We start from the raw sequence: 12611 nt of genomic DNA, 5'->3' as shown, positions 1-12611 counted from the left end.
AAGGTAGCTGTGATAATGATAACTCAAATAAACCGGGGATCATGGTCCTAGAAGAACAACTTACTTTGGAAAAGAGAAAGTGTGAATCAGTTATTATGCTACAGTTACACAAGAGAGCAAGGTATCCAAAAAGAGAAGCCACCTTCTGGTTGGGGACTCAATTGTAAGGGATATAAATTTAGGAAAGAATACGGAGGTTTTGAAAGAGGTCAGGTGTCTGCCAGATGCTACTGCCAGCTGAGACAAGAGCTGTATTCTTAAGATAGTCAAGAATGCCAGTAAGGTCTGTGATGTTGATGCTATTATACATCTTGGTAAAAATTAATAAGGATCCCAGTGCATGTAAAATAGATGTTTCTGCAGGTAAGATTATCAACCTTGCTGTCAAACAAATCAAGCATTTAATAGTGAGTGCCATACCATGGGCATCAATCAAACGGGTGGCAAGAAATTAGGGGCAGGCAGACACAACACAGGTTATGTAAACAGTAAACACAGCATCAGACATAAAGATCTCAAGTGCCTATATACAAATTCAGAATGTCTGGGGAACAAACAGGGTGAACTTGAACTACGAATACATGAAGGTAGATATTATATAGTTGGAATAACAGAAATTTGATGGGATGAAACCCATGATTGGAACATATTGGTAGAAGGAAACTATTAAAAAAAAACAACAACAACAGACCCCATAAAAGAGGAGGTGGAGTTGCACTGTATGTAAAAGACCTCTATATTGCTACAGAAATGCATAAAACCAAAGATGAAAACATCCTAGAATGCATGTGGGTCAATATAAAAGAAAAAAAGAATGACATGGCCTTACGTGTATATTATAGGCCACCTAATCAAGCAGAAAAAATAGATGTCCTTTTTGCCAACCAACTAACAAACATATGCAGGAAACACACAACAATAGTAATGGGGGACTTCAATTATCCTGATATCAATTGGAAAACTAATTCTGCACCAAGTGAGAAATAAAATAAGTTCCTAACCCACCTAGCTGACAACTTCGTTGTTCAAAAGGTAGAGGATGGAACTAGAGCAGGGGTTCCCAATCTGGGGTGCTCGCACCCCCTGGGGATGCGAGATGATATTCCAGGGGGTGCGAGAAAAGTCCAGGTAAATAATACGATATTGGCTATATGTTGGCATTTTTATTCCAGGGGGTGCAAGGTTCGAGTGAAATTTCTTTAGGGGTGTGGGGCAAAAAAAAGGTTGGGAACCACTGAACTAAAGGGACAGCCATACTGGACTTAATTCTTACAAACTGAGAAGAAGTGATAGAGGGAGTTGAAACTGTAGGAACCTTGCTTGAGAGTGACCATATCATACTAGAATTCAACATAACACAAACACAAGCAATAGAACATAATGACACCAGAGTCTTGGATTTTAAAACAGCTGATTTTGCTTATGGGTTATATTCCTTTAAAAAATTACCAAAATCTATTTTAAAAAGTTGTGTAAACATACTCACTTCCAAGCCCAATATAAGTTAGCCAGAGAAAGTCATTTGCATTTATCAACAGTATTATAAAAAGTGTTTCCCAATGTGTCTCTTTCCAGATGTAGTTGATTTCACTTCCCAACATTTCAACTCAGCATGTACACACGTAAGTTTTAGGAGTGTGGCTCAAAGCTCGTGATTTAATTGGAGTAACTGCCAGAACCCTGACACACGTAATATTATTTGGGAATGATGGCAGATGAAATGCAACATGTATGGATGGCACAAAGTTTGGAAAGTTTAAACTGTTTTTATATTTAAAAAATGCTTGAAAATCCATATTTTTAACTCCAATGAATGAACAGCACATTTTGGTGAATCAATTCTAAATATCCGACATGTGCACACCAATTGTGTTTCTTTTCTGCATCGAATCTTCCAATTGCTGGTGGCAATCAATGATTTATTCCGGTTCATTCATCCTTGGCAATTCTGGGCAGTAGAGGGAAGGAATATCATTTGAAACATTTTCATCAATAACTTCCATTGATAACTTCCACTGACTTCAAAGGACCAGGATGGTCTTTATTCCTAAAAAATCCACCAAAATGTATTTTTTTTATTCTATCGGGAGGACTGTTTTCTCAGGAACCTTCTACTATTTATTTTGTGTATATTCAGCTTTGATTAGATGAAAATTCTATCACAAAGGTGACATTTGGGTATAAAATCATCAATGTTTAGACTAATCCATGGAGTTTTGCACTGATCCCAAACTTAATCAAAGGCAGTTGCAACTGAAACTGAAATCTTGCAATTACTTACCATGGAGAAAGTCTGCTAAATAGAACAGAGCATGAATAAATCTGAAGTAAATACATCCTGGATTGCCTTATGAGACAATAATCTCGCATATACTTACTTGAGAGCAAATCATATTGAAAATAGTGGAACCTATTTTGAAACAGGAATGTGTGAAATTGGATTTTATATCTTGAGGAAGCAACAGTCAGGACACATTTGTTGTATTAATGTAAATGGGATGGAGTTAGATGTAAATCTAGTTGGGCTCAGGCTGGTTTTAGTTTTGCAGTTGCTTTTAATTACTCCTGTTATAAAATAGGAAGCAACATGTTGCTTAAATGTTTTCTATAAAAAGAATAATAAATTTGTATACAATTTGAACAAAGGCAAAGACTAGAAAGCAGAAACCATGAGTTCAAATCTCATCTTAGCCATGAAAGCCAGATAGGTGACCTTGACCTATTGACTCTCCCTCAGCCCAAACCACAGGGTTGTTTCTGTGGGGAAAAGATAAGTTCAATATGTTCACTGCTTTATACTTATTGGTGAAAATAATACAAATGGAATAAAAATAAAAATAAATTAACAGTAAAGAAATAGATGAATAGATATTTATGGGACTGCTCTGAAGACAAGTTTAGCTAGAAGTCGGCTGCAAATCTAATATTTAGAATGTATCAACAGAAGGAAGTCACGTATTTGAAAACAGTGGCAGTTATGGGTCTCCTCAGATGTGTATGTAATATGAACAAATGATTCTGACCTATGAGAGGGAGAATTTTCCTAATGGACTTGTATGTAATGAAGTTTGATCTAGTACAGAGTAATAGAGCAAGTGCACGTTAAATAAAAAGGTCAGGTGCAGGACAATGGAAACTGCCATACATTCTTCTCAGAAACTTTTCTGTCAAGCATATTAAAGAAAAGCTACAATATTTTTTTATCAGGAAAAAAATGCCATTAATGCTCTCATCATGTATTCAGCTTTCAAAAGGATTTAATAAATTATGATGATTCAGTTATTTCATTGTATAAACTATAAATATATAATAGAGCCCTCATAATTTAAAATAATTTACAGGCTAAGGTGGGGGGTGGGGAGAAAGTGAGTATTGGAGCAATCAATGGCCCATCAGAAGTTTTCAGTTTTTCTACTGATTACGCACACACAGGCAGCGTCAATCCGAATGAAGCGCCAGGATGCCTGATTGCCTTCCATGGTTAATGCCCTGACATATGTCTGTGTTGTGGTGCAATAAGAATTCCAATGCCCGGAATCAATGCCCCTGCACCCACTTGGTACTGGATTTGGATTTCTGCACTTGGTTTCAAAAAAGTACTGCTTGTAGACATGGTTATTAAGATTTACATCCACCATCACAGTCACCGGTTTGCCTTTGATGTCCATTGCTTTGGTTTTGTTGGCAACCCAGACACTGATACTGTCACACACAGAATATTCCCCTCGGTTATGCACAGGATGAGTTTCACGTTTGGCCCGGATATTCCTGTTAAGAGTGTCTTCATTGTCCAGGAACTCCACACTTTGCTCATCTCTTGACAATGGTGGGGGCTGAGTGCTGAACAGAACACGAGGTGACTGGAAACGCCTCTTCTGAAAAAGCTTGGGATCCACAATGATGTTGGCTGCTGATCCAAGTTCTTGATCTTCTGCCTTCTTAGGAGCAGGATGGCGCTGATCTGTATTTCGAGATGTTTTCAGACCCTCGTGAGTTTGAGCACAGCTGGTGTCAGAAAGGTCAGATGTTGCAGGGGAGCCCAGAGGGACATTATCTTCAGATTTTGGTGCTGCCCATATGCCAATCAGAAATGCTATAATCAGAGTGTAGCACAACATGGACATTACGCTATGCACCTAGGAGAGATCAAACCAAGAATGTTACTGTGAGCAAAGGCAACATACAAAAACATCCACTCCAAGATGAGTGGAGAGATATTCTAATACTGCCTTATGAAAGGCCCAGCCATGTGGATACCAGATGCTGCTTTTTCTTTCCCACTGCAGAAAGGGTCATTCAAACAGCAAGCCTGCTTAATAAAGTGGGGACATTATACACTGCCAGAGTCACTTTATCAGTGAAATGATGTTAAGGTAAAATGTCAAACTGCTTTATCACATAAGAAAACATTGATATAGCCGTCCCTCATGTTAAGCATACAAGTTCCATGATGCATCACTGCACATTCCCCTCCCACCAGGTATAGAAAGTAAAATTACTTTTGGTTTTGAACCTCTCTCTCATCTTCCCCCTGGAAGAATGATGTACCTAAGAGAGAATACAGACATAATGTACATTTCTACAATAAAAGAATTACTCTGACCCTAAACATTTTTTAAAGTTAATTTTGGCTAGATCCATTGAAGATTATTAACAAATGGGTTGCAAATAAACAAGCAAATGAAATAATACTAGGGTTGATACCTTATATCAAGCAGTGTTCTGAGTTTATTAATAGAGAGAATCGATACTGACAAGAATCTCTATGGACTAAATTGGAAGTAAAAATGATGCAAAAGGGAAAAGTAGCTCAAATATATTCTATGTTTGCATCTAGATTGCCATGAGCCACATGTTCATAAAAAAAGGCAGAAAGACCAGCACAAAGATATTGCTAAATTACACACAGTTACCTGAATAGACTGTGGAAGAATAATTTCTTCTAAGTTGCACTTACTTCAATTTCTTAAAATCTTCTCAATACTATACTAAGATGTAAAATGCTACTTTTGCTACTGGAATAAAAGCAATAATGCAAGTCCTGATGTGATATTAGTTATAGAATTGTCAGTTTCTCCAGACAACTATCAGTAAAATAAAATATGGGACAAATCCAACACCCAGTTAAATCTGCTTAGATTCATTGACTTTAGGGGGTGTTGAAAGGCTGGAAAATGCCTTTCTTTTGAGGATTCGATTTTCCTGCTGGGAGGGCTCCGGTGCAAGGACACAGACAGAGACAACTGCTTGGAAGCGGGTTCCTTTTATTTTTCAGGAAGGCAAGAGATAGCAAGAAGTCTGTGTTCCTGGGGCTAGCCATCTTTGTATAATAAACCCCTGATTTTTATACCTTTTCTCCTTTTGTGTGTGTGTGCTTGTGTTTGTATTTCTTAATGTTTTAAATCCTGTCAGGGGGTTGTCTTCATTTCCGCCAGAGGGTAAACTCTGCGGGGTGGTTTGATTGGATTATCAGTTTCATCCTAATGTTTTCTTATATTTGTTTGGTGGCAATCTCCTGTCTGCTATGGAATTTATTTCGTGTCTTTTGTCTATTTGTTTTGCTGATTTGGCATGACCTGTTGTTTGTAAGGGATTTCTTTTTCTTGTTTCCCTAGCTTTCTTAATTACTTGGCTTTTGTCTAGGGGGCTTCTTTCAATACCTTTTATTAAATCTCTTTTCCTATGCAAGTTTGTTTTATGGCTGGCCTGATGTTCCCTTTGGGCTTTTCCTGCTTGGGTGTCACCACTGACCTCATGAAGTTCCCTTTCCACAATCCTTCATTTTTTTTTTTAAGAGGGTGGTCTCTGATTGAATGTCTGGGTATACTTGGTATTTGTGATCAATCTGGATCATTATCATAGCTGCCTGTCTCTCCTTTAATTTTCTCTTCTGAGAGGGAATACAGGCCTTTAGGCAGCTAAGGCAGGGTGGTATGCATCAACAGAGGCAAGACATGAGGGCTCCAAAGACACAAATGGTGACTGTGGTTGTTATAAGGATTTTGAGCCAATGGAAATCTGGCATCCATGAGAAGAGCCATGAAAAGTCCAGGAATGATTGCTCCTGACCAATATTCTGAGATAGCTCTTTCAGGTGGTGGATGTCCCTCCCTACGAGTTCTGAGGTTTCGTCCAGATTGAGGCAACACATCCCTTGGAATTTTTCACAGCCATAGTTATGCTTCAAGAGAAGGAAGTCTATTGCTGCCCAATTCTCCAAGGTGGCTTCTCTGACCTCCCTCAGTTCTCTGTTAAGGGCATCCAGGGCATGGGAGGTCGAATTCAAGCTTTTTTTGCCAGGGTACATGCTAGTCTATTCAAATTTTTAGAATTTCGCACTGCCAATTCAGATACCCCTACCAAGGATATTGCCAATGAGATGTATTCTGTTTTTGTGGGAAGAGAGACTTTGGAATCACAGTCTGAGTCTAGGGTTTGGAAGGCTCTCCTGTGTCGTCTCTGTAAGGATGGCATAAGCATGGTTAACCTTCCCAAGGTGCAGGGGCCATTTGTGGCATTTGCAGGAAGCTATGAGTAGGCTTTTAAGCCACAAAGGAAAAACCATCCTGGTGGGAGCTTCAGGTAACTATATGAAAATGATATGGTCTCTGTATAGTTGCATTTTAGTTCTGTGTTGCTAAGACTGGTGCATTCTGTGACCCTAGGTGTGCTGCACCCAGTGACATTATGATTTCCCTCCTGCTAAGCAAACGTTAGTGGTGTTGAGTATTTCTCTTGCTAAACATTCCCATATGTTTTCCTTTCTCTGGGATAAGCTTTGGTTCCAGGAACGCAGTTGCTTGTGTTACAAATGTTACAATTATTACAGAAAATAATAATAATACATAGAATATATTGCATTTCATGTTCCCCGTTGCTAGATTCCTTTTCTTCCCTTCCTCCCCCCCCCCCCTCTTTTTTTTTTTTAAATAGCAATGAAAAAAAATGTAAAAGGTCAAGTATCAAAAAATTATGAGTAAGGTATGGTTAAAGTCCTTTTTGTTAAAAAAAAATACGATGAAAAAAGGTTTTTAAAAAAAAGGAAAAAATGGAAAAGGTGAGACAAAAAATTTAAAAAAAATAGTTTATAACTCAGCACCTGGGAGTCCAGTTTTGTGTAATGCAACATTTGCACTTGGTTCCTCACAGTGGTGTGGCTCAACAGTGTTGAAGAATGCTCCAAGCGTCCACCTGTGTCCCAATCTTTCTTGAGTTTGATGGGTGGGATTGATTGTGGTGGAGTTTGGCTATGGTCTATGACTGCTGGCTTTGCATGTGTCCAATGTAGCCAAGAGTCTCATTCTGCAAACCTTTATGGCGGTGTGTGTAGTCAGTAAAACTTGGTAGGGTCCTTTCCACCTGGGTTGTAGAGGGGAGGTTCTGGTGAAGAACTTGATCCACACCCAATCTCCTGGCTCATATGGATGCAGGGCTTCTTCCAGGGGTAAGGTCTGTGTCAGCGCATTCTGGGTCCAGAGGGTCTGTAGTCTCTTTTGCAGGGCTGTAAGATAAGAAGAGAGAACCCTATCCCCCCTATCTAAGCAAAGGGAATGAGGATTTAGGCTGAGAATGAGGATCCTAGTAAGGTATGGGGGGGGGGGTGACCAAAAAGGATCTCAAAGGGGGGAAATATGGTTTGATTGGATTATCAGTTTCATCCTAATGTTTTCTTATATTTGTTTGGTGGCAATCTCCTGTCTGCTATGGAATTTATTTCGTGTCTTTTGTCTATTTGTTTTGCTGATTTGGCATGACCTGTTGTTTGTAAGGGATTTCTTTTTCTTGTTTCCCTAGCTTTCTTAATTACTTGGCTTTTGTCTAGGGGGCTTCTTTCAATACCTTTTATTAAATCTCTTTTCCTATGCAAGTTTGTTTTATGGCTGGCCTGATGTTCCCTTTGGGCTTTTCCTGCTTGGGTGTCACCACTGTCCTCATGAAGTTCCCTTTCCACAGGGGGTTTAAGAGCATTTAATCTTGTGTTGGATTGTGGCTATAGTTTAAATTGAGTAAAAGTTCTGAAAACAGATTCTCCTTCTCTTGCACAGAGTAGACAAAAGCCTAAACCTCTTCGGAGAGAATGATTCAGACTTTGTTGTTTATCTTTAGTTCTGCCATCCCTTCTGAAATCCTTCAAGACAAAGGCCCGTCATTATTGATGGGGCTCTCTGACAAACCATAGATCCCCTTGTTCCCTGCAGTTATACTTTGCTAAAGACAATAATTTGTGTCAAATTCAAAGTTCTTTTTTGTTAGAAGTGCTGAGATAATTCATATTTTGAGGCATACCTGCAGATAATGTATAGTTTTAGTAGTAGATTTAATCGTTAATCAATACTCTTAATCTTAGGATATTCATCAATCAGTCAGATTACTATGGTTGCAGATTCTATACAAAATATTTGCTAAAATCACCAGAAAGGAAAATTCCAAGAGGCTACATAACTAAATTTTGAGACATAATATTTCATCTTGCAAAAATACAGACAGCCAGAAGATGGCAACAGCAGGTTTGAGTTTTATTTTGTAACAGCCATCTAATATTTATTTTGATTTATGCAGCCTGCGTACTGTATCCCTATCCAACCTCATTATTCTGACTGTGTTACAAAAACTGGAGACAGAACTAGATGCTTGTTGTGCTGCAAGAGGAAATCAGTTATAAACCATTTAAATATGTTACAGCTCAGGGAAGCACCAGAAGCTTTAATTTCTCAGAAATTTCACTAGGAGCACTGGGGTCATGGCAGCAATTCAGAACATGTCAAGTGAGTTTCTTGATGTCAACAAATATTCTAATGAAAAATGTTTGTGCAACTAAATTTAAAGACAATATAGGCACACCCTGAAGTGGATCTACATCAGTTTTGTTTTCTGGAAGTCATTTGAGATTCATGACTAAAAAGGAAAAATGCTATTTGTATTTCTAATAGGGTGGAAGAAGACGGTGTTATGTTAACAAAGCAAAATTTAAAAAAGGCCTTTTCAGATTTTAGACTTAAAAATCTTAATCAGAACTTTAGAATTAGATTAGCAAGAAATTTAAAAAGAAATAATTAAAATAATTAAATAATTAAAAGCCAGAGGACAATGCAAAATATTGCCATTTACCTTTATATTTTCAAGCAGGGATAGGTTCTGTAAAATACTTACAATGTACGAGCTTTTAGAAAGATTGGATAATTTGTTCAGAATCTGGAAATACTTTAGATTCTCAGAAAGTAATTTTAGAAATATTCACAAAGTCCATATATATTCAAGCAAAAGTGCATTAAAAAACTAAAGCTATTAAAAATAATTATTAGTTTGGTAGTAATGCATTCATCCATGCTAAAAATGCAGAGGCACGGATTTAACTCATGAATCAGCCTCTCAAACTCTTAGATTTGCTATCAAATTCTAAAAAACAGTTTTGATTAGAGAAATTTTCACAAAATAAAAACCATAAGAGAAAATAACAAAGAATGGTAAAAAGAGAAAATAAAATATAAAAAGAAAAAAGAAGAAAAGGGCAAGAAAGACTATAAAGAAGCAGTATCCAGATGCATTTTTATTGTGTCCTCTTGTTCTAATTTCCTTCCTTCATCATAATTTCCTTCTTTGCATAAGATATCCTTTCTAATATTAAGACCTGTAAATCACGTTCATTTTTCTCCCTTTTCAACAAAAAGTCCATAAGGGGTTTCCAGTTACTACTCAAGGTGATTATTGATTTTTCTCTAATCAAACAGATTAAATTTGTATTTGCTGCTAATTTTGTCATCTTCACCAACCATTTCTCTGTTAAGACTTGCAACACTGACCATATGTAAAGTTAATATTTATTGGCTGTCCATTAATCCCAGCAAGAAAAGTTAAAGTTTCAATTGAATGTTGTTGTTTTTTAAATCCTTTATATTACTCTATGTATTTCAACCCAAAATTTCTAGGTTTTTGTTTTGTTTTTACAAGTCCAGCAGATAAAATGTTATCCACATCTCCAACATAAATTTGAAAACTCTTCATACATTCCAGACAAATTTTCTGGATTCTTATACCAATGGTGCATTCATTTTATGAAAATTTTCTTTTAGATCATAATATAACTTAATCTAATCACATATTTTCCCACTATTTCATCAATATATTTTGTCTAATGTTCTCAGTCCATTTTATTATATACTCTTTCATTTATTCTTCCATTTCAAATTTTAATAAGCATGTATGTTCATCATTTGTACACAGTTCAACTTCAAATTTTGTCTCCTGCTGCTCAATTTCAAATGTCCTTAAAATATTTTCTTAACTGTGCATATGAAAACCACTGAAAACTAAATTCTCCTGCAGCTGATTCCTCTTTTGATTTCATTTCATCTTATACTTTCCATGTTCTTGTTCTAACAACTCTTGATAAGCTAATCATTTTTCTTTATGCATTGTTTTTTTTATCTAAAATCTTCTATTGCTAAAATTCATAAATATAGATTTGATCCCAGGCTAGGTTTATATCTGTTCCATATTTTCAATAAGACACTTCTAATACATGTAATGACTATTAAAGCCAACATTAATCTTAACGTTATTGTACCATAAAAAGCTATGAACCTTAGAACATGCTCTTGCATCCAGATTAAGCAGCAGACTGCAGCTATCAATCAAATTCTTAAACTCATTGAATAATGTACATATCTATATGTTAACCAAATGACTCTTTTGTTCTAATTATAATTAAATAATATAAATGGGGTCTTCAGAATACAAACCTATCAGTATAATTGATAAGTTATGATTAAGTATTTTGAACAGACAAAAAAGACAAAAGACAAAAAAGTTATTTCATATAGATAAATCTAGAGGAAATTACACTGTATTTTAAAAAGAACCATTAGCACTTTGCAACTCAAATGATGTGCTCAGCAAAGATTCAATGCAAACAGATGAAAAACAAAACAAAACTTTCCATATTGCTAAAGGCAATGTGCAAAAAATATAACATTATATTAGTACTAGTAGCATAGTCGCAAATAACTGACTGGGATTTCAGGGGAATAACAACACATCTTAGTCTACAGTATAACTAACAGCTCTACAGTTCTGTAACAGCAATTTTTAAAAGAAGAGAATTTGAATTTTTAACCTGGTTTTTCAAAAGTTTCACTGAATCTATAGGAGCTTATTTAAAAAAAAAACAAAAGGAACATGTCAAGGATCAATTTTTAAGATTAGTTATAAACTCCCAGTAAGCTCCTTTAAAAACATAAAAAATCATGTGCATGCCTCCAAACTAAAGGTAGTTAAAGTTAATTAAAACAGGCAATATTCAGGAAATAATTGTGCCTCAAGCAGAAACTATAAAATGTCCACAAAGTGTGCTACTTGAGTCTTATGAAAGTCTTTGGTGGAATCTGCTACATAAAGGAATTAAACATTTTGAAAACACCCAAATAACAAATTTTGTCCCAATTTATTAAACTGGGTATGTATACCCCCTTTTTCTCAAAGAATTCAAGATGATGTATGGGACGGAGATAATAATTGAATTTAAGTCATCTGCTGAATCCCATATCAACTAAGAACTTTAGCCAGAATCCTCCTGGTATCATATCATCCCTTTAATCAAGATTCTCCAAAAGTAAGATGATGGTGTTGGAGACAAGCAAACTTAAAATGCAGCAGTTCTGAAATATATAATCGAACTACACTCTCTACTCTCTCAAGAGAGAAAGTAGTCATAGCTGGCTATTTTAAACCTTGTGCTGTTTCTCAGCTATAATCCCTAGGTTATGTCAGGAATTAACAAAATCACCTAGTTTTGGTGAGCAATAGAGAAATTTGCCAGATTGCTCAGATTCCTTCTTACCATTGATCTCAATTGATACCTCTGAAGCAGTTGAGGATATCCTCAGGTTCTCTCTTCAACTCTAAGACTGGAAGGGATGAGGCAAGCCCTTTTTAAGGGGAGGAAAAATAGGTACCTCCTCTGTCAAAAAACTGGGGGAAGGAACAGAGATTTGCCAAGCATGGAGTATCTGTCAAGTGCTAAGAAATCTTGACCTGCAAATGGAGAAGTATCAACACATGCTCCTATAGATGACAATGTTACATTGCTCAGTCTCTACAACCTGTTTTCAAGAAGTAGCCTGCACCATTCAGTTTCACACATATTATAGAATTTAAATAATTTAAAGTTATGAAGTTAAAAATATATCTATAGGACAAAAAACCACACACACACACACACACACACACACCACCCCTACATTTCAAACAAGGAACGAAACATTTTTATTCAATTCAATTGTATAGAATGTGAAGGATGTGTTTTTTTATTTTTTATTTTTCTTATGTAAGATGTACACTGAAGGTGGCATTTAACTTCATTGTATGAGGTGCAATGACAATAAAGAAACCTATACTAACTATGCACTGAGTACTCATTAATGTCAAAGGTTTTCCTAAAATAAATACAGATTGGATGACTTAGATGTTCTCTTTAGACAAGAATTAAGTAAAAAGACAATAAAGTTTAAAGTTATTGTAAATAGAGAGGAAGAGGATCCTTTTTGGCCCCCTCTCTCTTGTGCTTTTTTCTGGTCACTTTGGTGATACAGATTCAACTATAATTTGGCCTGAAA

General features: G+C 36.2%; 1 protein-coding gene across 1 annotated transcript; it reads right to left on the bottom strand.

Moving 5' to 3' along the window:
* Nucleotides 1-3239: 3239 nt before the first annotated feature.
* Nucleotides 3240-11899, bottom strand: LOC113444273 (venom nerve growth factor 2). The gene is made up of 2 exons (XM_087931992.1): nucleotides 11837-11899; nucleotides 3240-4136 (listed from the first exon to the last, which is right to left on the bottom strand). Exons 1-2 carry the CDS (start codon nucleotides 11837-11839, stop codon nucleotides 3393-3395), a joined length of 747 nt encoding a protein of 248 aa, XP_087788118.1. The 5' UTR covers nucleotides 11840-11899; the 3' UTR covers nucleotides 3240-3392.
* Nucleotides 11900-12611: the final 712 nt, after the last annotated feature.

This window comes from Pseudonaja textilis, chromosome 3 (genome assembly GCF_049901715.1).
Source record: "Pseudonaja textilis isolate UNSWEBS1 chromosome 3, rPseTex1.2, whole genome shotgun sequence".
In the NCBI taxonomy this organism is placed as follows: Eukaryota; Metazoa; Chordata; class Lepidosauria; order Squamata; family Elapidae; genus Pseudonaja; species Pseudonaja textilis.
This window is presented reverse-complemented; position numbering and strand designations above follow the sequence as displayed.